Source organism: Leopardus geoffroyi, chromosome A2 (genome assembly GCF_018350155.1).
Source record: "Leopardus geoffroyi isolate Oge1 chromosome A2, O.geoffroyi_Oge1_pat1.0, whole genome shotgun sequence".
Classification (NCBI taxonomy): domain Eukaryota; kingdom Metazoa; phylum Chordata; class Mammalia; order Carnivora; family Felidae; genus Leopardus; species Leopardus geoffroyi.
Window position 1 is genome coordinate 113369299 of NC_059331.1, and position 27398 is coordinate 113396696.

General features: G+C 34.8%; 1 protein-coding gene across 1 annotated transcript in view; it reads left to right on the forward strand.

Annotated features, from left to right (window-relative positions):
* ABCB5 (ATP binding cassette subfamily B member 5) overlaps positions 1 to 27398 on the forward strand; it is a 140639-nt gene that overhangs the window by 15354 nt on the left and 97887 nt on the right. Inside the window, exons 2-7 of the mRNA XM_045495045.1 lie at positions 8542 to 8614; positions 10841 to 10895; positions 12496 to 12646; positions 16286 to 16340; positions 25691 to 25882; positions 25968 to 26139. Of these exons, the coding sequence (XP_045351001.1) occupies positions 8562 to 8614; positions 10841 to 10895; positions 12496 to 12646; positions 16286 to 16340; positions 25691 to 25882; positions 25968 to 26139 (678 nt within the window). The 5' untranslated portion in view covers positions 8542 to 8561. The remainder of the gene's footprint in view (positions 1 to 8541; positions 8615 to 10840; positions 10896 to 12495; positions 12647 to 16285; positions 16341 to 25690; positions 25883 to 25967; positions 26140 to 27398) is intronic.

Below are 27398 nucleotides of genomic sequence, written 5' to 3' on the forward strand. Positions count from 1 at the left end.
AAGATTTAATTTTTCTTTCTGTGCAGATAACCATTATAAGTATCTCTCTAGCTTGGCAATTTTGCTAATTATCAGTACCACATTTCCATCTGTATGCCAGGTATGTTCACTTGGACAGTCCAGTATCAACCCAAACATATTTTTAAATTGAATATCACCTTTTCCCCAAAATCACCTCCCTCTATTGACTTGCCCATTTCCATCTTTGCTTCTCATTTCAGATAATGAAGCTTAGTCATTGAATTTTTATTTTTTGTTCCTTCTTCATCGTTCTATGAATCTATATTCTGTCAACCTTCCCTTAAAAATGTCTCTCAAATATGACTTTTCTACTGCTATGACACTGCACCATAATGAATGTACTTGAATCTTGTTTTTCCCCAAGTCCTTCCAGTCTACCCATGATATTAGATCAATAATACCAAATACCATATATATACAATGGAGTATTACTCGGCAATCAAAAAGAATGAAATCTTGCCATTTGCAACTACATGGATGGAACTGGAGGCTATTATGCTAAGCGAAATTAGTCAGAGAAAGGCAAATACCATATGACTTCACTGCTTTGAGGCATTTAAGATACAAAAAAGATGAACATAAGGGAAGGGATGCAAAAATAATATATAAACAGGGAGGGGGACAAAACATAAGAGACACTTAAATATAGAGAACAAACAGAGGGTTGCTGGAGGGATTGTGGGAGGGGGGATGGACTAAATGGGTAAGGGGCATTAAGGAATCTACTCCTGAAATCACTGTTGCACTATATGTTAACTAACTTGGATGTAAATTTAAAAATTAATTAATTAATTTTTTAAAGAGTAATACCAAATACCAGTGGCTGTGTCCCTCTCATTGTCAGAGAATTATATTTGCCCTTAAAAATTGATTAAATGCCTTCTACAATCTTATCTACCTTATCTGTTTATCCATTTGTGCATAAACTGTTCATTCTAACCAGACTGGTCTGATTCCTGTGTTGTTACATAATTCACCTTTGCAATCCTAAAATATTCTTGTTCCTCCTCCACACATCTTCACTTATTGAAATCTTAACCATACTTTAAGGACTAACCTCAGGGCCCTTCTTATCCATGGAGTGAAACCATTTTAAGTCATAATGTTCTTTTCACTTGCTAGAGTAGTCACTCTATGTACTAGTCATTATATAAGCTCCTGTCTTACTAGGTGGATTAGGGTTCTTCAGAGTAACAGAACCAGTAGGTTATATATATCCCATTGGGTTTATCTGTATATATAGGCATCTGTATATCTGGCTGTGTGTGTGTGTGTGTGTGTGTGTGGAGAGAGAGAGAGAGAGAGATTGATTTTAAGGCATTGACTTACATAAGTATGGTGACTGGCAAGTCTGAAATCCTCAGGGCAGGCTAGAAGGATGGAAATTCTAGGAAGAAGTTGATGTTTTGAGACTGAAGGCCATCTAAAGCCAGAATTTTTTCCTCTTCAGAAGACCTCAGCCTTTTCTCTTAATTCCTCTAACTGATTGGATGAAGACTACCTACATTATGAGGGGTGATCTGCTTTACTAAGACTCTACTAATTTAAGTGTTAATTACATCTAAAAAGTACTTTCACAAAAACAGTTAGATGGGTATTTAATCAAACAACTAGATGCCATTGCCTAGCCAAATTGATACATAAAATCAACCATCTCTTTGGATTTACATATTTTTAGAGCTCTTAACTCTACAGTCCAGCTAGACATATGGAGGGGGAAAAGGAACAGCATTTGAGAAATTGCAGTATATAAATATTACAGGATATGAAAACAGTTGGAGCTTGTGAAGAGTATAAAACACTCCTCCATTTCAGAAAGAAGAGCATTATGAAGAAAAAGGAAACAAAAAAAATTTTTCTGAAATTTGTTCATATACAACAATAATCTCCCTACTAATACTTTCTACTACTAGTAGTATGTTCCTTTCGGTGTTTCTATAAAGTTCATATCTTCTTTTATCTAATCAGAAATCCTGTGTTTTCCATCCAACCAGTCTCTTTTAGCTATGCATCAGATTATTCTAATCCAGCCTGCTTAATTAAGTGCCACTCAGAAAATTTATTTCAATAGTGATATTTTGTCATATGACTTTCCCTCTTGGCATATGAAGTCAGAATTTTTTTTTTAAAAGCAAGATCCCTTGTAAACAAAATATTTCTTTCTAATTTTATATTTCTTTGTATCCTCTGTATTACTTGATGTGATAACCTCTGCATAGTTATTAATCAGTAAGGATTGGCTGACTGACAGGTTCTGCTTTGGCTACATAAGGTGTTCTGAGTTCTATTCTCACATTACCTATTGATTTTTGGACATTACCACTTGATTATCTCATCAGTATCTCACACCTGACATGTTTCAAACCAATCCCCTGTTCCTTTTGAAACATTGGATGATATGGAGGAACAAAAGGACAGCCATCATGACCATCCTATATCTTCCCATATAATGATGACCTCCACACTGTCCTGTTATTTTCTTTCATCTTGTATTCCTTTGCCTCAGTGCACTTTTTCTCTCTACCATATAAATCATACTCTCTGTGCCTGGGATACTCTTCTTGATCTATATATGACAACTTCCTTCTTGTAATTCACCTTAAACATTATCTTCTATAAGAGGCTTTCTCGGGGCGCCTGGGTGGCGCAGTCGGTTAAGCGTCCGACTTCAGCTAGGTCACGATTTCGCGGTCCGTGAGTTCGAGCCCCGCGTCAGGCTCTGGGCTGATGGCTCAGAGCCTGGAGACTGTTTCCGATTCTGTGTCTCCCTCTCTCTCTGCCCCTCCCCCGTTCATGCTCTGTCTCTCTCTGTCCCAAAAATAAATAAACGTTGAAAAAAAAAAAAAATCTAAAAAAAAAAAAAAAAAAAAGAGGCTTTCTCTGACTAGACAGTATATCTACTACATTATTCTTTACGATATTGCCCTGTTTTAATTCTATGGCTAAAACTTACCAGTATGTCATTTTTTAAAATGTACTCCACGCAGGGCACCTGGGTGGCTCAGTCAGTTAAGTGTCCAACTTCAGCTCAGGTCATGAGCTCAAGGTCTGTAAGTTTGAGCCCTGCGTCAGGCTCTGTGCTGTCAGTTCAGAGCCCGGAGCTTGCTTTGGATTCTGTGTCTCCCTCTCTCTCTCTGCTCCTCCCCAATTCACGCTCTGTCTCTATCAAAAAAAATGAATAAACGTTAAAAAACTTTTTTTTTCGTAAATAAATAAAATGCACTCCATGCGATTCTGATACCAGAGGTCCTTTGTTCACACTTTAAAACCTTGCTGTGGATAGTAGATAAGAACAATGTGTTACCATCACAGTGCATTTTTAACTTTATTTTTATATTCTTAGTTTTAACAGAAAGAAAACTTCCTCTAGAGAATTAGTGCCTTCTATTTACCAAGACTTTTTGTTAAATACTTTAGAGTTGTGCTTCTCCAAATTTTACATGCACACAAACCACTTGGAGAATCTTGTTAAAATATTCAGTAGTTCTAGAGTGGGATCCAAATTCTGCATTTCTGGAATGGATTTTATTTTTTTTTAATGTTTTATTTATTTTTGAGAGAGAGAGAGAGAGAGAACGAGCAGGGAAGGGACAGAGGGTCCAAAGAGGGCTCTATGCCAACAGCAGAGAGCCCGACATGGGGCTCAAACTCACAAATCGTGAGATCATGACCTGAGTGAAGTTAGTCATTCAACCGACTGAGCCACCTTGGCACCCTCTGGAATGGATTTTTAAAAGTATGATTCGGTACAGCCATTGTAGAAAACAGTATGGAAGTTTCTCAAAATATTAAAAACAGAACTACCATATGATCCAGCAGTTACCTTTCTGGGTATATATCAGAAGGAAGTCAAATCACTATCTTGACATATCTCTACCCCCATGTTCATTGCAGCATTATTTACAAAAGCCAAGAAATGGAAGCAACCTAAGGGTCCATCAACAGATGAATGAATAAAGAAAATGTGGTGTGTATTCACACACACACACACACACACACACACACACACACACACGATGGAATATTATTCAGCCATAAAAAAGGAAGTCCTCACAAAAGGAAAAACCAATTTATGATGAGTCTTGAAGGAACTATGCTAGATGAAATAAGTCAGACAGAGAAAGACAAATATTGTATGATCTCATATGTGGAATCTAAAAAAATATTAATTGCTTTTCTACCCACTAACAATGAGGAAAGAAAATTAAGAAAACAATTCCATTATAATATTATCATAAAATACTTGGAAATAAACTTAGTCAAGGAAAGAAGACAGAAATGAATGAAAAGGCATTCTATGTTCATGAACTGGAAGACTTATAATATTATTAATATGACTGAAAGTGATATACAGATCTAAGAGGACTGAAAGTATTACTGAAAGTGATCTACAGATTCATTGTAACCCGTATGAAAATCCCAATAACATTTTTTTACATAAATAGGAAAACCCATCCTAAAAATCCTATAGAGTCTTAATAGCAAATAAGAAAACAATCTTTAAAAAGATAGCAAATAGCAAAAATAGCAAATAGCTGAACAATAGCAAAACAGTAGCAAAATGGCAAAGAGCAAAGTTAATCTTGAAAATAGCAAAAACAATCTTGAAAAAGAACAAATTTGGAAGAGTCACACTTCCTGATTTCAAAATATATTACACAGCTATAGTAATCAAAAGAATGTAGAACTAGCATAAAGACATATAGACCAATGGAATAAAGTAGCCCCAAAATAAGCTCTCACATATATGATAAAATGATATTCAACAAGGATGTCAAGACCATTCAGTGGAGAAAAACAGTGTTTTCAATAAATGGTGCTGGCAAAACTTGATATCTACATACAAAAGAATGAAGCTAGACCCTTTATTTTACACCATGTGGAAATATTAACTCAAAATGGATTAAAGATCTAAATGTAAGTGCTAAAACTATCAAACCTTTAGGAAAAAAAAAAAAAAAAAAAACAGAGAAAAGCTTTATGACCTTGGATTTGGTAATAATGTCTTGGCTATGATACCAAAGCCCAGGCAATAAAAAGCAAAATAAGATAAATTTAACATCATCAAAATAAAAAACTTTTGTGCATCAAAGGCTACAATTACAAGACTGAAAAGACAACCCACAGAATGGGAGAGAGTATTTGCAAATCCTATAATCTGATAATGATTTAATATCCAGAATACATAAGGAACTACAAGTTAAGTATAAAAAAAAATGTTTAATGGGCAGTGACTTAAATACACATTTCTGCAGAGAAGACATACAAATGGCTAATGAATACATTAAAAGGTGCTTAATTTCAGTAGTCATTAGGGAAATGCAAATCAAAACCATAATGAGACCACTTTATACCTGTCAGGATTACTATTATCAATAAACTAGAAAATAAAAGTATTGGTGAAGATATGGAGAAACTGGAACTTTTGTGCTTTGCTGGTAGGAATGTAAAATGGTACAGCTACTGTGAAAAGCAATATGACAGTTCCTCAAAAAGGTAAACAGAATTGACATATGATCCACTATTTCCACTTCAATTCCAAAAGAATTGAAAGAGGGCTCCAATATTCATATACCGATGTTCATAGTAGCACTGTTCACAGTCACTAATAGGTGGAAACAATCCAAATGTCCATCAACAAATGAATGGGTAAACAAACTGTGGTATATGTACATATATACTATGCCTTAAAAAGGAAAGAAACTTTGGGGCACCTGGCTGGCTCATTCAGTTAAGCGTTCGACTTCATTTCGGCTCAGGTCATGAGCTCTCAGTTCATGAGATCAAGCCCCATGTTAGGCTCTACAGCTGCAGTGTGGAGCCTGCTTGAGATTCTCTCTCTCTCTCTCTCAAAATAAATAAATAAACTTAAAAAAAAAAGGAATGAAACATTGATACATGACATATCATGGATGAAACTTGAAAACATGCTGAATGAAATAAGCCTGACACAAAGGGAAAAATATTGGTACCATTCTACTTATCTGAGATGCCTAGAATAGGCAACTTCATAGAGACAGAAAGCAGAATGGTGGTGACTAGGGACTGGAGAAAAGAAAAAGTGGAAAGTTTTTTAATGGGTACAGAGTTTCAGTTTGGCATTATAAAAAATTTCTGTACTGGTGATGCTTGCACATTGTGTATGTATTTAATGCCACCAAATGGTAACTTAAACATGGTTAAAATATCAAGTTTTATGTATATTCTGCCATAATTTAAAAAAATGAATTCTGCATGTCTAGAAAGCCCCACGTGTTGCAGATGCTACTGGTCTTGGGACCACACTGAGCAGCAAGGACATAGTATAGAGAAAAAAGTGGAGGGGGGCATGTGAGTTCTTCAGAAGAAGGGAACATATGTTTTTAGTTCTATAAACTAGCAGCTGATACATAATGCAATCTTAATACCTTTTTCAAGGAATTTATGAAGGAGTAAGTAAAGAAATACAATCTAATAGGGTAACTAAGAATTGTAATATAAGAATGTGTCAGTGAACATGATAGAGATTTGAGAAAAGCACAAAAGAAAATTAAAGACACTACAGATCTTTAAAAAGTATTTCTTTGGCTCAGTGGGGGTGTTTTTTGCTCACTCTGTTTCCCATGTGCAGTATGGCATGAAGAACATTGTGTGCTTTACCTGGAAAGTCACCATTGTCATAATAAGATATTACAGCATGATCAGAAAATAAGCTTAGTAAAGCACAGTTTAAGAGTACACTTAGGTGGGGCGCCTGGGTGGCGCAGTCGGTTAAGCGTCCGACTTCAGCCAGGTCACGATCTCGCGGTCCGTGAGTTCGAGCCCCGCGTCAGGCTCTGGGCTGATGGCTCAGAGCCTGGAGCCTGTTTCCGATTCTGTGTCTCCCTCTCTCTCTGCCCCTCCCCCGTTCATGCTCTGTCTCTCTCTGTCCCAAAAATAAATAAACGTTGAAAAAAAAAAAAATTTAAAGAGTACACTTAGGTATTTGCTGAGGAGAGAAACCACACACAATTTTGGTTTAAATGAACAGATCATGCACTCACTGAGGTAAGCCCAAATTGTTTTGATTTCTTTTTATGAATTTGTAAGGTTTTTAGTATAGCTGTTAATTTCTGTAAAATTCAAATGATTGGTAGAGTCTATTTTATTATTTCCCTTACATATATGTCAAATAACTGGAGATAATGTAAAGTCAAGTATGGCAGTTGTAAATATTTCTTATGTGAAATTATGACCATTGATTTATGAAAAAGGAAAAGTATGCCAATGTATTCATATCATGCTTTATTTATCAGCCACTAAAAATTGACTCATTGAGCCTTATTCCTTCATGGAGAAGCTTACTATTAAAAACAGTACTGTTTGTTTGTTTGCTTTTTTCAGACACTTGGGTAATATTTCATTAATTAGTAACTCTACTCTACAATTTAAATCCATACTATTTATAATTATCTCAATATAGGTAATATGGTATATTTCCTAACAAGTAAGATTCAGTCAAAATATCTCTACATTTGCAATGAAATGAAAATTTATGTACATAATTCCAATCTTAAGACAGGCTAAGATTCTGAAGTGTCATCCCAAGGAAGTATACATTATTCTTAATATAATTTTAATGATGAATGGGTTTTCAAAATATTCTAATTTTTTGATAACTGTACATGAGAGAAGCTCTAACTTGCTTATATTTGGTAAATTAGATACCGTATTCCTTCAAACTGGTGGCTAATATGGGTGCCTAGCTGGCTCAGCCCAGGTTATGATCTCACGATTCATGAGTTTGAGCCCTACATCTGGCTCTGTGCTGACAGCTCAGAGCCTGGAGCCTGCTTTGGCATCTGTGTCTCCTTCTCTGTCTCTGCCCCTACCCTGGCTTGCTCTCTCTCTCTCTCTCTCTCTCTCTCTCAAAGATAAATAAACATTAAAAACAAATTTCAAACTGCTGGCTAACAGAAACTGTTGCCTGAACTTTTTAAAAAATGTTTATTTATTTTGAGAGAAAGAGTGCTAGTGGGGGAGAAGCAGAGAGAGAGAGGGAGAGAGAGAATCCCAGGCAAGCTCCATGCAGTCAGCAGAGCCCAACGCGGGGCACCATCTCATGAAATGTGAGACCATGACCTGAGCAGAAATCCAGAGTCAGTTGCTTAACTGACTGAGCCATCCAGGTGTCCCCTGTTGCATCAACTTTTTATAGAGAAAACTAAACATGAGATACATTTAAAAGTGTCATGAATTACAATCAAATCAGTGGCAGTGTAGGAATACAATCCAGTGTCCTGAAAAAACATGCATTGTGCACAGGATCTGGCTTTCCTTTTATTTCATTTCTAGAATTTTTATTAGCTTCAAATCTAAGCTGAGAATAAAGCAACAAAACTGTAAATTCAATGATAAAATCTGAATAAATGAGCTACCTAACCAGATACTTCAATTAGGGTGCAGAGTGGGACGGCAAGGTGAAACTCAGCATCATACTTTTTCAGAAGCTGTTAGGGATGTAAAGAATGCATGCTCATGATATATTTATTAATATTTCAGAAGAATTAAATTGTGAAAAGATGGCAAATTCTGAAAGAACTGAAGAAATTCAAGAAAATTATCTGAGAAACGGGTAAGCTTTGTCTAGATTCTACTGAAAGCCTTCTGCAATTTCAGATATGCTTTATCCTTTTCAAAGCTATAGCAAAAATGTTTGTAATTTTTTCCAAAAATAGCAGTGCTATTTTTGTGCTGGAATTCAACATAATCAGTGAATTTCTTGTAGCTTACCAGTACAAGAGAAGAAATACCTGAATATTTTCAATTCAGTTCTCTAGGGATCCTTCAGTCCCTGTGGTACATTTAATGCAGGAAAACACTGGATTCTGATTATTTTTTTCACTGAATAGATGTCTGTGTGTTTATGTATGTTTGTATGTTAGAAAAATTTCCTATACCTACAATCCATTAATTTACAGATTTAAAATTGAAATAGCTTAAAGTCTATTTGTTTCACTTTTATTATAATAATGGCATTACATTTAGATGTATAAGCTGTAAAAGTCAAGAGGACCTCTTATGATAGCTTGTTTCCTTAATGCAGGGCTACAAATAGCCAGAAAGGCAGTTCGCACCGTATCTCCTCATGTACTATTTTCTGCTTTAAATTCTGGTAGAAAAGAGACTTTCAAAAGACCACACAAACCCTCCTTCAGAGGCTTTTCATGAAGGTCAATGAAAGACAGAAATATTTCCCTGAAACAAATTTCAAAACAGCTTACTGAGTCTTAGCTAAAATCAGCATTTGTTGGGGGGATGTGGGGAGTTCATGGCTGGCTCAGTCAAGAGGAGCATGCCACTCTTGATCTCAGAGTCATGAGTTTGAACCCCATGTTGGAGGTAGAGATTACTTAAATAATAAAATAAAAAACTTTCAAATCAGCATTTGAGGTAAAGGAAGGGCTTTACAATCTTAAAGCACTTGTCATCTGTGAAACATCTCAGAACAAAATGGCCCAGTATTTAAATGAATTTTTAACCTCAGAGGGAATAAAATTAAGTGACTTGACATTTATCAAAGCTGATGGAACTATGTTACAAAGCTGGAGAGGAGAGTCAGAAGTTCATCCTTCTGTGATGTCTTTTTTCGAAAACTTAATGTTGCCCTCTAGTCTTCCTTTAATGTATAAGAATGTTGTATGTGTATGTGTCTTTAATTGACAGATTTCTGTGAAGGCAATGAATAAAACCTATAGTTTTCATCTGGACTTGAAATGTGAGCTAAGAAAGGAAATTTTCAGTGGGGGACAAAATTCATGTTATACTTATTTAATGCATACTTAATAGTACTTTTTTCATTAAAAGCTTACATTTCCTCTTGTTACAAATCTTAAAAATTCCAATCTACCACCCTTATACCCATTAAGATGTATGCTATTAAAAATAATAATTAAAAAACAAAATATAACATAGCAAGTATTGGTGAGGATGTAGAAAATCCTTGTGCATGGTTGATAGGAATATAAAATAGTGCAGCTGCTATGGAAAACAGTATGATGGTTCCTCAAAAAATTAAAAATAATCATGTGATCCAGCAATTTTGATCTTAGTTATTTACCCAAAAAAATTGAAAGTGGGGATTTGAAAAGATACTTGTATACCCATATTCATAGCAGCATTATTCATAGTAGGCAAAGAGTAGAAGCACTCTGAAAGTGTTCATTGACTGATGAGTGGATGGATGGATAAATAAAATATGTTATATACATACAATGGAATAGTAATCAGCCTTAAAAAGGAGAAAAATTCTGACATGTGCTGCAACATAGATAAACATTGAAGGTATTTAACCCTACAGAATAGGGTGAATAAACCCTACAGAAAAGAACAAGATACTATATAGTCCTACCTACATGAGGCACCTAAGGTAGTCAGATTCATAGAGAGAGAAAATAGAATGGTAGTTGCCAGAAGCTAGGGCCAAGAGAGAAGAAGGGGAATTACTTTTTAATGGGTATAGAGTCAGTTTTTCAAGATAAAAGTTCTGTGGATGGATGGTGGTGATGGGAGCACCATATGAATGTACTTAACTAACCGCAATTAAAAAATTTCTATTCCAGAGGTTTGCCTTCACTTGTTATCCTAACTAATGTAGACATAGCCAGTGACAACTTAAGTTTTCCCATTGATTATGATAAAAACCTTGTACTGTATATCCTTAAGCGTGTTTTTAAAATTTCATTGTTGATGTGGATTTGCTATCAAGAGTGAGATTTGATAGTTAGGAACAATTTTAATTGGAAAAATCTGCAGTTATATTTACATTGTAACCTTTCAATCTTCAACATTTATTTTCCAGAAAACTACAAGAGCTCCCCAAAGTAAGAAAACAAATTGTTGGACCTATTGAGATAGTAAGTGAAATCAGTTAAAAAGTACATATATCATACAATTTTAGGGAATTGTCAGTAGTGCTTAAAATGATTGATAGTTCACATCTATTGTGGGGGGAAGAAGGGGAATTTTATAAGTAATTAAAATATTACCTCTCATAGGAAAAAATATAATTAACCCAACGTTTCCATAATAAGGGATAAGAAAAAAAGCACAATATTTACACAATGATCCCAATTTTGCAAAAAAAAAAAAAAAAAAGTGTGTGCATGTGTGTGTGATGCATACATTGAGAAAAGTCGCTTGGTTATTTTCAAAGTGTATAAATTCTTTTAAATAAAAAATAATTATGTAAATATTTTATAAAACATATACCTAAAAAAAGTATGTTAGCATATGTCTTTAGGATTATGTTCAAGGACCATTTTCAGGAATGTGTTCCCAAACCAATTCCTCTACCTACTCTAATCTGTATGTCATTCTGGCCATCAGTATCATTAGAAATTCACACAAAACAGTACCTGCTTTTTCAAAATTCAAATTCTAAAAAACCTGGGAAGTAGCAGAACATGACAAACTTTATCAAAGACATAACACACTGTTATGGAGGAAGGTGGATGAACAGATGCCCTCTTATCATCTGTAGTACCAAGTACAATACTGTGGCAGTTACTCCATAAATATTTATTAGCTATCATATGAATAAATGGTAATACATTAAATTTTTTCAATCTCCACTCATAAAATATGTACTCAGCTCCTCTTGCTGTTATACAAATCTAATTTCATTTCAATACCACTATACATTTTATCTTGACCTCTCAGTAAGATAAATCCATATTTTCAAGTTTTGTTCGTGTTTTTGTTTTGGAATAGCATTGTTGGGATCTGCTATAGAATAGAATATAAAGCATTCAGTGTTTGGCTTTCAATGATTTCTTTCTTCTTTTTTTCAGTTATCTTTTTCTTATTCCAAACAGAGTTACAAATTATTATTATAAATAAGTTTATAGAATAGATACTGTCCCAGCTAGAAAAAAAATCAAAGGAATTTAAAATAAGAATGAAAAATATAATTTATTATATTTGGTGAACTAATTTTTACCACATGGTTACCGTTCACTGCACTTACTTTTATCATTGCTATGATGTTGATAAACCTAAAGAATTGAAAGTTTGAAGTTCAACTGTCCATAAGCCAAGATATTGTCATTGCAGTGTTTCAAAATATATTAATTTATTTTAGAATCAACCAAATGGAAGGAAGTTTCTGATTCATGCCCACATCTATCTGACCTGTGTCACAGATGCATAATTTGTACAGATTTTGCTACTTTATTTTTTTAATTTTTAAAAAATCTTTTAAATGTTTATTTTAGAGATAGAGGTACTTTATAGCAACTTCTTCAACAACCAGCAACAACTTCTTCAAAATACATTGTAAATCGTTAATATCAGGGATCCTTTTTTAATTTTATATATAAAATACTTTTCCATGATTTTATACATTTATTGAGTCTCTTAATTTATGAAATAACATTTACTTGATGGCAAAAACTGTAGGTTGGTTTTATTTTTGTTTTTTACAGCTGTAATGCTACTATGTTTTGTTTTCCTCAGTTTCGCTTTGCTGACAGACTGGACATCACACTCATGATCCTGGGATTACTGGCATCACTGGTAAACGGAGCGTGTCTTCCTGTAATGTCACTGATTTTAGGAGAAATGAGTGATAACCTTATTAGTGGATGTCTAGTCAAAACCAATACAAGTGAGCACAGTATTTACTTTTTTATGTTTCTGGGGACTCAAAAGCATTAAATAAAACAAACAGAGAGCTCATAACACAGATTTGTATATTGTCAAACAATATCTACATGATATGTATATAAGTCCTTTATTCTTCCATATTGCCAGGGACTAAAGAACCAAAGTCTGTATTAGTATTTGTCAAAGAATACTAAGAACCAAAAGGATGTGAGTGCATGTGTATATATTTATAGAGAGAAAGAGAAAGAAATTTTTGTTAAGGAATTGGCTCATGCCATTATGGAAGCTGATGTATACAAAATCTGCCAGATGGGCCAGCAGGCTGAAGACCCAGAAGAGAACCATTGTTGCAGTTCAAGTCCAAAAGCCATTTCCATTCATAGTATATAAAAATCATCTGAGGGGCACCTGGGTGGTTCAGTTGGTTGAGCGCCCAACTCTTGATTTCGGCTTAGGCCATGATCCCAGGGTCATGGGATCGAGCCGCAAGTCAGGCTTTGTGCTGAGCGTGGAGCCTGCTTGAGATTCTCTGTCTCTCTCCCTCTGCCCCTCTCCCTCACTTGCTTTGTCTCTTAAAAAAAAAAAATCATCTGAGACTGAGTGTACCTCAACTTGTCTCTCCAGGAAATTAAATAATTTCCTATCAAAAGTGATCATCGTATCATGATTTAATCAAAGGCTTGAGCCATTTCAGGGCACTTATTTATAACACACACTTTATTATTTTTTTAATGTTTATTTTCAAGAGAGAGAGAGAGGAGGGAGAGCATGAGCAGGGGACAGGCAGAAAGAGCCAGAGACATGGAATCTGAAGCAAGCTCCAGGCTCTGAGCTGTCAGCACAGAGCCTGACAGGGGGCTCAAACTCACCAGCCATGAAATCATGACCTCAGGTGAAGTCAGACGCTTAACTGACTGAGCCACCCAGGAACCCCCATAATACACACTTTAAAAAGAAGAAATCAAAAGTGACAGTATCTCTCAGATAACTGCTTCGAGTTTCATTAATAGTATATAGACATGCATGGGATTGTAGAACATAATACAGCAAGGAAGCCAAAATGAGCATGCAGAAAATTATGGTACTAGAGACAAATACTCTGAATAAAGATAGGAGGGAAATCTAATAAACAGGCATAGGGGAAAAGGTGTTTTTATATTTCCCATAGTTATAGATGTCTTTCATGTATCATTACCTTTGTAGTATCCTATTTCAGGGTCGTGTTCTTCAAGGTAACATTCTTTAGAGGTAAATCCAGTAATTTTATGCACTGACATAGTATCCATAGCCTTTTTTTTTTATCTGAAGGATATTAAAAATATTAGTAATTCCTGATTTTATGTTTTCCACAAATTATACAATAGAAGCATCCTTGTAGCTGTTTATTATAACTGAGATAAATGTGTCATTAAAACTTGGACTGTCGGGGCGCCTGGGTGGCTCAGTCGGTTGAAGGTCCGACTTCAGCCAGGTCACGATCTCGCGGTCCGTGAGTTCGAGCCCCGCGTCAGGCTCTGGGCTGATGGCTCAGAGCCTGGAGCCTGTTTCCGATTCTGTGTCTCCCTCTCTCTCTGCCCCTCCCCCGTTCATGCTCTGTCTCTCTCTGTCCCAAAAATAAATAAACGTTGAAAAAAAAAAATTTAAAACTTGGACTGTCTTTTAGACATAAGCCTAGCTTTATATACTGTACTTCCCCTCTCTGTCCTATTTAAATTTAAATACTAACATATATCCTCTTGTTTTCCACCTAAAGGCTAATCTTTTAAGTGTCCTAGTCTTGTTTGAGCAGGATGAAGCCATTGCTTCCACTTCTTTGTCTTTCCATGTGTTGATCTCCTGTCTACACAATTAATTTTTAGTATTTTAATGATAGAAGCTAAATTAAGGATGCTATTCTGTTTGTTAAACAAATGAAGCCACCAATTAACTGAGTAAATATTTATTGACTGCCAACTGTGTCTCTCTCCAAATGAATGAGTGAAGGAAAGAAGGAGGGAAGGAACAATCTAGCAACCTAAGCCAATATGCTTAGGAATATTCGTTTTGTTAGAGCTACTCTATAATTGATTCTCTTACCAGCTTTAAACAGGATGGGCAGAACATAACTACTGATATTGCTTTGAATTTTGACTTTTGATTTTGGTTAGGCCTTCTCCAGGTTTTTTAAATTTCATTGTGTTGTTTGTCAAATGTGGTGAACATTTACCAAAACATACCAAAAGAGGTTTGGTAAAGGTTTAGATAAATACATGGATACTATTGGTACAACATATTATTAAAGAGAAGTGAGGACATTAAATGATATACCTTCAACTTAACATTGATTTTCTGGAGAAATGTAGAAGAGGATTATTTGCTCCAACAAATGAAAATGTGAATAATAACTGTCACTGATCAAGGGCCCATTTTTGTGCCAGCACTTAACTTTTGCACATGCTACCTCTATTACTATAATCTCCAAAATGAGAATATGCCATTTTTATGTGATTTTAGGTACCATTTTTACAAACAATGTTTATTCTCTTAATTAGCTCAGTTAATTTCATTAAAACTTTCCACTAGAGTTTAGTACTTCTGTATTAATTCTAATATGTGGAATAAATTGCTTTAAAATGTTTTCTTACCATAATTCCATAAATGGAATAAGGAAAAGATTATTGTTCGCATTATAAAGATCATAGACATTATCATATGTGATGATGGTGCAGTTATGTAAAAGATGAACAGATGAGATGTCTAGAATTCATTTCAAATGTTTATTGAAAAAGTTTTAAGAAAGAAAATTATGATAGTGGATAGTGGATATTGACCACTGTTTTGTGCTGTTTGTGAAATCACAACCTTGATATAATAATTAATGTATGGTGTATTTTTTACCAGAAGATGTATAGAAAAGTGTACATGTAGAGGCGCCTGGGTGGCTCAATATTTTGGGCATCTGACTTTTGATTTCGGCTCAGGTCATGATTTCATGGTCGTGGAATCGAGCCCTGTGTTGTGAATCCCGTGGGATTCTCTCCCTGTCCCTCCTCTGCTCATTTTCCCTTCTCTCTCTCTCTCTCTCTCTCTCTCTCAAATAAATAAACTTTAAAAAAAAACTCTTAGAAGAGTTTACATATAAAATTTATAATCCAAAGATTATTTTAAATACTGTTTTATTATGTTGCTATCCTTGTTTCACCCAACATATTTCAATGAGCTTCACTTAAATTTTTACCATGACTGTTACTTCTAGAATTTTTCACATATGTTCCTGCTTTTCTTGGACTTTCTAAATTATTCCCTGGGATATCTCAAACTGAATTCTAAATGCATAATCTCAGCAGGAAAGGTGAATTCTATTACTATTACTTACACAACTTTTGTCTGGAATCAGAGATGTCCTAAAGAATTTTTTCCAGGTATGAGATACATAGTTAATATTTCCTTACAATTTTTCACATTGCATGAGTTCTTTTTGAGAGGAGCAATAATAGTTTCAAACTTTAGGTTAAAGAATAGAAAGTTAAGATGATCATAAACCGTAAGATATTAAGTCCATTTTCTTGAGGATGCATTATATTTCATTTGGAGGGCTATGTATGAAACAGTGTGGCCAATTATAAATTAATTGCCTTCATAATTTAAAAAACTGTTACAGCAAATCACCAGAATTGTACTCAGTCTCAAGAGAAGCTGAATGAAGATATTACTGTGTAAGTAATGTTAATGTGTTACTGTGTAAGTAATGTAAAATATCAGTATCATGTTTATTGCATGCTGCTTTATTCAGTACTTACAAGAAAAAAACTAAGGTTTCATCATTGATATTACATATAAGTGATTAAAGCAAATGTGTCCTTTTTTTTTTTAATATTTATTTATTTTTGAAAGAAAGAGAGAGACAGACTGTGCGTGAGGGAGGGGTGGGGAGAGAGGGAGACACAGAATCCGAAGCAGGCTTCAGGCTCCGTGCCATCAGCAGGGAGCCCAATGCAGGGCTTGAACCCACAAACCACGATATCATGACCTGAGCATAAGTCAGACGCTCAACAAACTGAGCCACCCAGGCACACCCCATAAATGTGTCCTTTTCTCTCATTGGATATACAAAATAGAGTTATTATATAATTTTTCTTGTATTTGAAAGTCACTAAGTTCATAAGCCTTAAATTGTATTTGACAGAATTGTCATCAGTAGAAAATTCATTTTGAGATTTGTATTTTTAGACCAATTTTTCCTTCTAGAACTGGAGGTACATATCCTAAAGACTAAAGAACTTATTTTTTTTCTTTTTTTCAAATTACTTTCCTTACAAATCTTAGAGAAAAATGCTACCTCTGTAAACTTTAAACACCAAAAAGTCATGTGCAACAAATACTAAAAATAGTAAAATAATTGTTTAAATGTTTCTTTATTTTGAGAGGGAGAACGAGAGAGAGTGTAAGTGGGGGAGGGGCAGAGAGAAAGAGAGAGAGAGAGAGAGAGAGAGAGAGAGAGAGAGAGAGAATCCCAAGCAGGCTCCATGCTGTCAACACAGAGCCCAACGCAGGACTTGAACTCACGAACCATGAGATCATGACCTGAGCCAAAATCAGGAGTATGACACTTAATCAACTGAGCCACCCAGCTGCTCAAATAATGAAATAATTTTAAAAACAATAACAGTAAAGTTTTATTGACTAATTTTGGAGACTAATTATTGAGACTATTATGGTGATGTTGTATTCAAACTAAAAATTGTAAAGTCTGAAGTAAATAATTTATAAGGGCATTCAGTTTTTGTGTTTTATATATTAAATGGTATCATTTCCTCTGTTATGTGTTGAATTTGTTAAAGCGAAGCTGTTTATTGAGTATATTCAATGGACTTACTAGTGTCTCACTAAAATTATGAGAGTTTTTGCTACAGACCTAAGTGATCCCTCATTTTACTCCCAAAAGTGAATCCTACATGTTGCACAACCCAAGGGACACCTATCACAATGCAGTGAAACTCTCTGGCCATAATCCTTGACCTGCCCTGTCCAATATGTTAGCCACAGCTACATATGCCTATTTGAATTTGAATTATTTAAAATTGAATAAAATTACATATTTAGTTCCTCATTTTCAGTCACAGTTCAAGTGTTCAATAGCCACATTTGGCTGGTGTCATCTTGTCTATCACAGATATGGAATATTTTCTTAGACACAATACGTTGTATTGGACAGCATGCAGTGTAAATGGCACCCCCTCCAGTTGTACTTTGCTGCAGCCTGAACTCTCTTTGAATCTTGATTCTGTTTTTTAGCAACTCTTACATAAAATTTCTTTATAGTGGGTCTTTTGAAAATTCCTTGTTGAGATCCAGTGTATTGCCTTTTACTGAATTCTATTCTTACAGTATTAAACTGAGGTTGTGATGTATAATGATGAGGTTTGAGCTTTTTACAAAGAATTTTGGAATTTTCAAAAATAGTAGCATCCATTTAAAGAACAGATAATAAAAGGGAGAATAAAATGAAAAGATATGTCTGCATACAGTTATTAAAAGATTTTGAAATTTACAAAGAAACATTCTTAACATTTGTTATCTGTTGTATTTGTTATGCTATTGTTCCTCAAACCGGTGTTCTGTTTTGGGATATTTGAGATACATGAAGAGAAAAGATTTCATGGTCAGACTGATTTTGACAATATCATATGACAACCTCCTTTTGGATATACACAGGACAGATTAGTGTAGTATAGCTCCATTTATTCCCAGTTATTACTATTTGACTATAAAACCCATTTTTCCCCAAACACCTAGTAACATCCTGTGGAACTAATGTTTTGATGAACACATTTCTGAGAATCATTACTTTATATCCTCTTTTTGGATGAGGATAAGGTAAAAATACTTCTTTCAGCTATAATCATCAGGAACCAAAGAATTTTATTCTACCTATGTTATTATCTACAGATAATGACTCATAGCTTTATATAAGTTTAATGTTTTTGATGTTCAGCCTGTATCCTTATTTTATTTACCAAATATTCTGAAAATAATTGAATATTTTCTTGTCGAGTCCAAATCATAATGATTAAATAGTCCCAAGATGACTGATGGTAAATATGATGCCCCCTCATCTGTCAAGGGTTAATTAATTAATTCTGTATGAACTTTTAAGCAAGTTGTTCCCTCCTTTTTGCTACTTCTAATATATCTTTCATAATCTACTTGAAAATGAAGGGGCAAACTAGATTACCAAGGCTGTGTTAGATTTACTTCAGTTGCATTTAATGTAAAACCCATGGTAATAGTTGTTTAACCATGATAGAAATTTATTTCTCTTGTGCTCGCTTCGGCAGCACATATACCAAAAATTTATTTCTCTTACATGTAAATATCTGAAAGTTGGTAGTCTAAGGATGAAATATGGTTCAAAAGGCATTAGGGACTCAGCATCCTTCTGTCTTTGTTCTAGTCATAGGACCACATCCATTTTAGCTGGGCATATTGCCACTTCAAATAAAATGAAGGTTCTCTTATTTAGGAGGAAGATAAAATCGGATATTGGCTGATAGATTAAGTAGATAGCAAATTCTGCTGCATCAAGTAAGGACCTAGAATAATTCCTAAATTGTGTAAAATGGGACTGTTAATATGTGGTACATTTTAAAAGGAGGTGAGTCCCTATGCATCAGTACTCCTGTATCCCTTGGATAAATTCCTAGCAGTGCTATTGCTGGGTCATAGGGTGTTCATAGCAGCACTCTCAACAATAGCCAAATTATGGAAAGAGCCTAAATGTCCATCAACTGATGAATGCATAAAGAAATTGTGGTTTATATACACAATGGAATACTACGTGGCAATGAGAAAAAATGAAATATGGCCTTTTGTAGCAACGCGGATGGAACTGGAGAGTGTGATGCTAAGTGAAATAAGCCATACAGAGAAAGACAGATACCATATGGTTTCACTCTTATGTGGATCCTGAGAAACTTAACAGGAACCCATGGGGGAGGGGGAGGAAAAAAGAAAAAAAAAAAAAAAAGAGGTTAGAGTGGGAGAGAGCCAAAGCATAAGAGACTGTTAAAAACTGAGAACAAACTGAGGGTTGATGGGGGGTGGGAGGGAGGAGAGGGTGGGTGATGGGTATTGAGGAGGGCACCTTTTGGGATGAGCACTGGGTGTTGTATGGAAACCAATTTGACAATAAATTTCATATAATAAAAAAATAAAAATAAATAAAAAAATAAAAAAAAATAAAAGGAGGTGAGTATGGGGTGCCTGGGTGGCTCGGTCGGTTAAGCGTCCGACTTCAGCTCAGGTCATGATCTCGCGGTCCGTGAGTTCGAGCCCTGCGTCGGGTTCTGGGCTGATGGCTCAGAGCCTGGAGCCTGCTTCCGGTTCTGTGTCTCCCTCTCTCTCTGACCCTCCCCCGTTCATGCTCTGTCTCTCTCTGTCTCAAAAATAAATAAACTTAAAAAAAAAATTTAAAAGGAGGTGAGTATTCATAGTTAATCGGTCTGAGACATCCTGCCTTGAACAAAGTTAATATCTTTAGTTTTTGATTTCTTGATATGTTCACATGTTTCCAAGGAGGAATGACACTAGGTATACAGGGTTTCCCGAATCTATTTGAGAATGCTTTCTCCTCAGAAATATTGCTAGAGTGATTCAGATCATATATTCAGGATTCATATCATGGGTTCAGGATTAAGGTGATGGATTTTTAACCACTTTTTAACTATGGAACCTGTTGGGGAGCTTCTGTAAGCTTCAGTTTCTTCATATGCAAAATGAAATATTAATACTTCCTGAAGATTCAATGATACTCAGATATGTCAAGGGCCTGACATAATATTTAACACAAAATAAATGCTCAATAAATGAAGCTATTAAATCAACCTTAATTTGCATGTGGTTTTGAATCAGAAGACTTAGACCATGAAGGTAGTTTCATTTACTGGTGCAAAATAAAGTACCTGGACTTTGGGACTACTGGAGCTTCTTCTTCTGGGTCCCAGGTAGTTTGGAAGTTTGATTACTAGATAAATGAGAGGTAATAACTATAGTATCTTCAATTTGCAATAAATTGAATGTGTTGTTTTCTTTGTTCTTAAGGAAAATATTAAAAAGTGAATCAGTGCTTCTGTAAAAATTATTTTAATTACCTTTTCTGATTAAATGCTTAATATTTTCATTGTACATAACATGAAAAGAAAAAATGCACAAAGAAAATTAAATCACTTATAATCCTGCCACTAATGGATAATAAACATTAGTTTTGTTTTTATTATTATAATCTTTTTACATGTATGAGTACACATACATAATTTTAATATAATTAGAATTATACTGTTTATATGATTTTAATAGCTTTATTGAGGCATAATTTACTTATCATAAAACTCACCAGTTTTAACTGTACACTTCAATGATTTTTAGTAAACTGACAGAGTTGTGCAACCATCATGACAATCTATTTTTAGAACACTTCCATCATTCTGTAAAGATCCCTCCCTTACAGTCAGTCCCCATTCCCACACCCAGCCCCAGTCAACCACTTATCTGCTCTCTATGTCTAAAGATTTACATTTAGGACATTGCATGTGCATGGAAACATAATATGTAGGGCACCTGGCTTCTTTTATTTATTAGCATAGTGGTTTTTTTTAATGTTTACTTATATTTGAGAGAGAGTGAGAGAGGGAGGGTGACAATGCATAAGCAGGGGGTGGGGGGTAGAGGGAGATGGAGACACAGGATTCTCTGTCATTAAAAAAAAAAAAAAAAAGTCTTGAGTCATTCCAGGGCACTTATCTGTAATACACACTTCATTTTGTTTATTTTTTTTAATTTTTATTTATTTTTGAGAGAGAGAGACAGAGAACAAACAGGGGACAGCCAGAGAGAGCCAGAGACAGAGAATCTAAAGCAAGCTCCAGGCTCTGAGCACAGAGCTCCACGCAGGGCTCGAACTCATAAGCCATGAGATCATCACCTGAGCCAAAGTCAAATGCTTAACCCACTGAGCCAGCATAGTGTTTTTGACTTTCATCCATGTTGTAACATGTATTAGTAGTTTATTCCTTTTTATTGCTTAGTAGTAATCCATTTCAGGGGTACACATTTTTTTTATCTGTTTACCAGTTGATGGGCGCTTAGATTGTTTCTGGTTTTTTACTATTTTAAAAATAATGCTTCTATTAACATCAGTATAGTTATCTTTGTGTGTATATATGTTTTTATTTCTCTTGGGTGGTTCCCTAGGTGGAATTGCTGGGTCATATGGTAAGTTTATGTTTATCTTTTAAAGAAACTGCCAAACCATTTTCCAAACTGGCTACACCATTTTGCTTTTTCACCAACAATGTATATGGATTCCAATTTCTCCACATCCTTGTCAACATTTGTTTATAGTCTTGTCTTTTTTATTATAGCCTTGGTAATAGGTGTCAAGTGGTATCATATTGTGGCTTTAACTTGCATTTCTCTAGTGACTAATAATGAGGAGTTTTTTTCAATACATTTTAAGCATTCATATATTTTCTTTGGTTAAATGTTCAAATATTTAGACTGTTTTTAATTGTGCCTTTTCTTATTCTTGAATTATGAGAGTTCTATTTTATAAGTTCTGGGATACAAGTTTTTTGTCATATGTATGATTGGCAAGTTTTTTCTTCCAGTTTATGGCTAGCCTTTTCATTTTATTAAAGGTTTCTTTTGAAACACAAAACTTTTAAGTTTTGATGATGAGGTACAATTTATCAAGTTTTTTCTTTTTATGGATTGTGCCTTTGGATTTGAGAATTCTTTGCCTACCCCAAGATCTTGAAGATATTCTCCTACATTTTCTTCTAGGACTTTGAATATTTTAGCTTTTATACTTAGGTCTATGGTCCATTTTCAGTTTATTTTTGTGGCTGTTATGAGGTAAGATTCTAACTTTTCTGCATGTGACTATATCCATTTGTCCCAAGCGCTAAGTCCTTGAAAAACTATTCTCCTTTCTCAATTTCCTTGGCACCTTTGCTAAAAATCAGCTGTCCAAATGTAAAGGTTTCTGTTCTGTCAGTTTTGTTGCATTTATTGATATGTTTGTTCTTATGCTAGTATCACACTGTTTTGATTAGTATAGTTTTAGAGAATGAATGGATAAATAAACAAACAAACAAATAAATAAAATCAGGAAATGTAAGTCCTCCAACTTTGTTCCTTTTAAAAATCATTTTGGCTCTTCTGAGTTCTCTTCATTTCTACATACATTTTAGGATCATCTTGCCAATTTCTGCCAAATAGCCTACTGGGATTTTTGAGAGGGATTGCATTGATCAGTTGGATTGCATACGTCAGTTTGGGGATATTGTCATCTTGAAAACATTTTTGAGTCTTCTAATCCATGAACATGGATTACCTCTCAATTTTTTTAGATCTTTAATTTTTCCAAACAATGTTTTATAATTTCCAGTGTGCAGATCTTGCATTTCTTCTTCTCATTTGTTTTTACAACCCATTTTTACTTATAATATTATAAACATTTTCCCCACAACAGTAAAAAAAATTCAGTAAGGTGATTTTTATTAAACCTCTTGTGGTTTATGCTGTCCTTATAAAGCCTCTCTTATTAGAAAACATCCAGTTCTGTTTATTTGCAATATTTTTGTTTTATTAAAGTCACGAATACTGAATTAGAAATATTAAACTGTTGTTCCTAGGTTAAACACAGGGTTAATTAAGTTCCTGTGAGCCTCTGGTCACAACATTTTCATCAGTCAACACATAACCTCATTTTGTGCGTATTAACGTTTAAAGACATCTTATCTAATATATATTGTTGACTCATTAACATTGAACTGATAGTCAATAGCACTATAACTCATGCCTACACAACACTTATCTAACACATATATTTTCTCCATAGGACTCACCACAGCCTTCTTACACTTAGAAACACTAGATAGCCCTTCAGCATGCTGCTTAAGAGTCATTTTAAATAGTGAAATCATCAAGAAAAAATACAAAAATTAGAAAAACGTGGTACTACATATGCCACAAAAAATGACACTTGTTTACAATGTGAGAACTAAAACAAGCAGGCAGAGTGTTGCCTTGTTCAACTTCAGCTGGGATCATCTTTGTTGAGCAACTCAAATTTTTTGGCACTCTATGCATGTCCATGAGTAACAATGAAAACATCTGAGTATTCATTTCAGGGTTAAAAATAAGCCTTAGTGAGCACACAGATTTGCCAACACAGAATCTGGGAATAATGGGGATCATTTGAATGTTTCTCTCTGTTTTCCTTAGTACTTCACTTTCGTGGCTTTCCACCTACCTCCTTGGCCACTCCTCAGCTTTCTTTGCAGGCTTTTTCTCTTCACCCCAAACTACCATGTTTGGAGAGTACCTGAGCTCATTCCTTGGTCCTCTTATCTTTTTTATCTGCATTTAACTCACTCACACACACACTCTCTCTCTCTCCCTCTGTGGGTGGTCTCAGTCAATCCTTTAATTACCACTTGTAAGCTGATGCCTTTCAAATTTACATCTCTAGCCTCGACCCTGTTCCAAGTACTCCTAACTCTCATTTCCAGCTTCTTACTTGATCTCCACTTTGATGTTTACTAAGCATCTCAGTCTTAAAATATCTAAATCAAAACCCTTGATATCTCCTACAGATCTGTTCCATTCCCAGCCATCAATGGCTGTACATGGCACACCTTTCACCCAGTTGCTCAAATCAAAATCTAAGTAGTTATCCTTAATTTCTCCCCTTCCTACATTCCTCGCATCCAATACATTGGCAATTCCAGTTTGTTGTATTTCAAAAATGTAACTAGAATCTTTCCACTTCTTTATACTTAAGCTGCATCTTTATCCAAGGCCCTATCCTTCTCACTTTGGCCATTGCAATATCCTCCTAACTAAACTCCCTGCTTCCATTGCTTTCATTTCCATTCATTCTCCATAGAGGGGCCAGCTGATCTTTTTAAAAGTTGAACTGATAAGGTCATCCCATGCTTAGATCTTCCAATGGTCTACTTCTTCTCTTAAAATAAAATCTGTGCAATGCACCATGGTCACCCTACAATATTTGCTAAATTCTCTGGCCTAATCATTTCACACCACTTTGGAGTTCTTTTGTTCCTGGAACATGCTAAGCTTTTTTTCTGCCTCAGACCTTATTCTTCTTCTTTTCCCTAGAATACACTCTTCTTGCTATTTTTATGTGTGCCTCCATTTTACCTTTTGTATCCCAGCTCTAATATCACTTCCTCAAAAAATGTTTTCTTAACCACTCTATTTGCACCAGCTCTCCCGACTCACCTTTACCCATTGGTTAGTCTGTGACTTATCACCCTGTTTATTTCCCTCATAGAACCACCTGAAATTATTTTTCTATATGTATTGTCTGTCTCCTCCCACCAGAATGTAAATTTTTCATGAATAGGGCCTTATCATCTTGCTCATGACTATATCTCTAAAACCTCACAGATAGAAGGTACCCAGTATACATTTTTTAAATGACTGCATTTATCTGATCTACTGTTAGATTGTTTTCAGCTTTCCTTTATTGTTGTTAATGCTAACATGACCATCCATCTAGATTAATCTTTTTTATATATTTCCTTATGGTAAATTCCTGAAGTTGAATTTTATATTTAATAGCATATATATATATATATATATATATATATATATATATAATATTTTGTACACTGTTTTTTGACTACTTTCATTTCTTTATCCACCTGTTCCACATACAGCTATCTTAATTATGTCAATGTAACTTTTCAAATGAAAATTTTAAAAACTACTGAAAGAAGATATAAATAACAAATGTTTTAAAATACTAATTTCTACTAGTAATGTAAGAAAGACATATTCTAGACTAAGGAAACCTAAATTTTTATATTCAGTGTATTTTATTTCTTCTTATGGAGGTTTATTTTTAGTTATTTTATAGGCTAAAGCACAAATTCTCTCAATCAAATATTATGGTAGATTTCTTTTGTTGTTGTTGTTGATAACAAAGGGAAAAAACTGCACTTGAGTCTCACTAATGTTTCCAATAATCTTTTTTCAGGTTGACCCTATATTATATTGGAATTGGAGTTACTGCCTTGGTTTTTGGCTACATGCAGATTTCCTTTTGGGTTATGACTGCAGCACGACAGACCAAAAGAATTCGAAAACAGTTTTTCCATTCAATTTTGGCACAGGACATCAGCTGGTTTGATGGTTGTGACACTGGTGAACTTAACACTCGTATGACTGAGTAAGAGGATGGATTTGTAGTATATCAACTTTGTTTCCATATATGATATATCAATTACTTAAATGCATTTATTTATTTGTTTCAGTGACATCAACAAAATCAATGATGGTATTGGAGACAAGATTGCTCTGTTGTTTCAAAACATGTCTACTTTTTCTATTGGCCTGGCGATTGGTTTGGTCAAGGGCTGGAAATTCACCCTGGTGACTCTCTCCACCTCACCTCTTATAATTGCTTCAGCAGCCATGTTTTCTAGGGTAGGCAAGATGGCTAATGCAGTGTTGACTGGAAGCAAGAATATGAACTAGGTTTTTTATCAAGTTTGTCAAAAAAGTCATTTCTATTCAGTTCCTATGTCTAAAAATAGGGATGTTATGCATCACAAATACTTTTGATTTTGTTCACTATTAATCACCCTTTTGTCTTCAAGTTAGTTGGCTACAATAAGGTTAGTTACTAACATTAAAGAGGTTACTAACATTAAAAAACATTCCTCTTGGGGCACCTGGGTGGCTCAATTGGTTGAGTGTCTGACTCTTGATCTCAGCTCAGGTCTTGATCTCAGGGTCATGAGTTGAAGCCCCACATTGGACTATGCATGGGGTGTGGAGCCTACTTACAAAACAAAACAAAACAAAACAAAACAAAAGCATTCCTCTTCATTTGGTAGCCTAGCGCAACTTCAAATGATAGCATGGATAAAGAATTACGCCATTATACATTGGATTTTGGAAGAGCCTTATGTGTTCTAAATGTCCAGATAAATGTGTGCAATTCATTTCATTAAAACAGAATAAGATGGGGCGCCTGGGTGGCGCAGTCGGTTAAGCGTCCGACTTCAGCCAGGTCACGATCTCGCGGTCCGTGAGTTCGAGCCCCGCGTCAGGCTCTGGGCTGATGGCTCAGAGCCTGGAGCCTGTTTCCGATTCTGTGTCTCCCTCTCTCTCTGCCCCTCCCTCGTTCATGCTCTGTCTCTCTCTGTCCCGAAAATGAATAAACGTTGAAAAAAAAAAATTAAAAAAAAAAAAAAACAGAATAAGAAACTGCTAAAACTGTAAACATTTTTTTATGTCAGCCATTTCAAGTTCATATTTTTATAAGACTTGAATTACATTGAAAATGTCTGCTTAATGTCTACTTTTATGTACTATATAAATCTGATACAATTATTAAAATAAATTATGCATTTTCATGTTAAATTATGTTTCTAGTGCTGGTGTGAGCATAGCACAAGATATTAATCATGTATAGCCTGGATTTGAAAGCAATCCTCTTTGTGAAGTCCAAAAGCAACACATATGTCCCTAATATCTTTCTCTAAATCAAGCCTGACAATTCAACCAATGTATATATCCATCTCCTAGATTGGAGGCACCGTGTATTCTTAGGGATAGATGGGGTTTTTAATTTTGCAAAGCCAATTGTTCTTTATTGAAATCAAAGCCATAAAATTCAGAGTTTATTTGGTGGCAATATACAGATCCAATAAAACAAGAATTTACAGCAATAAAAATAT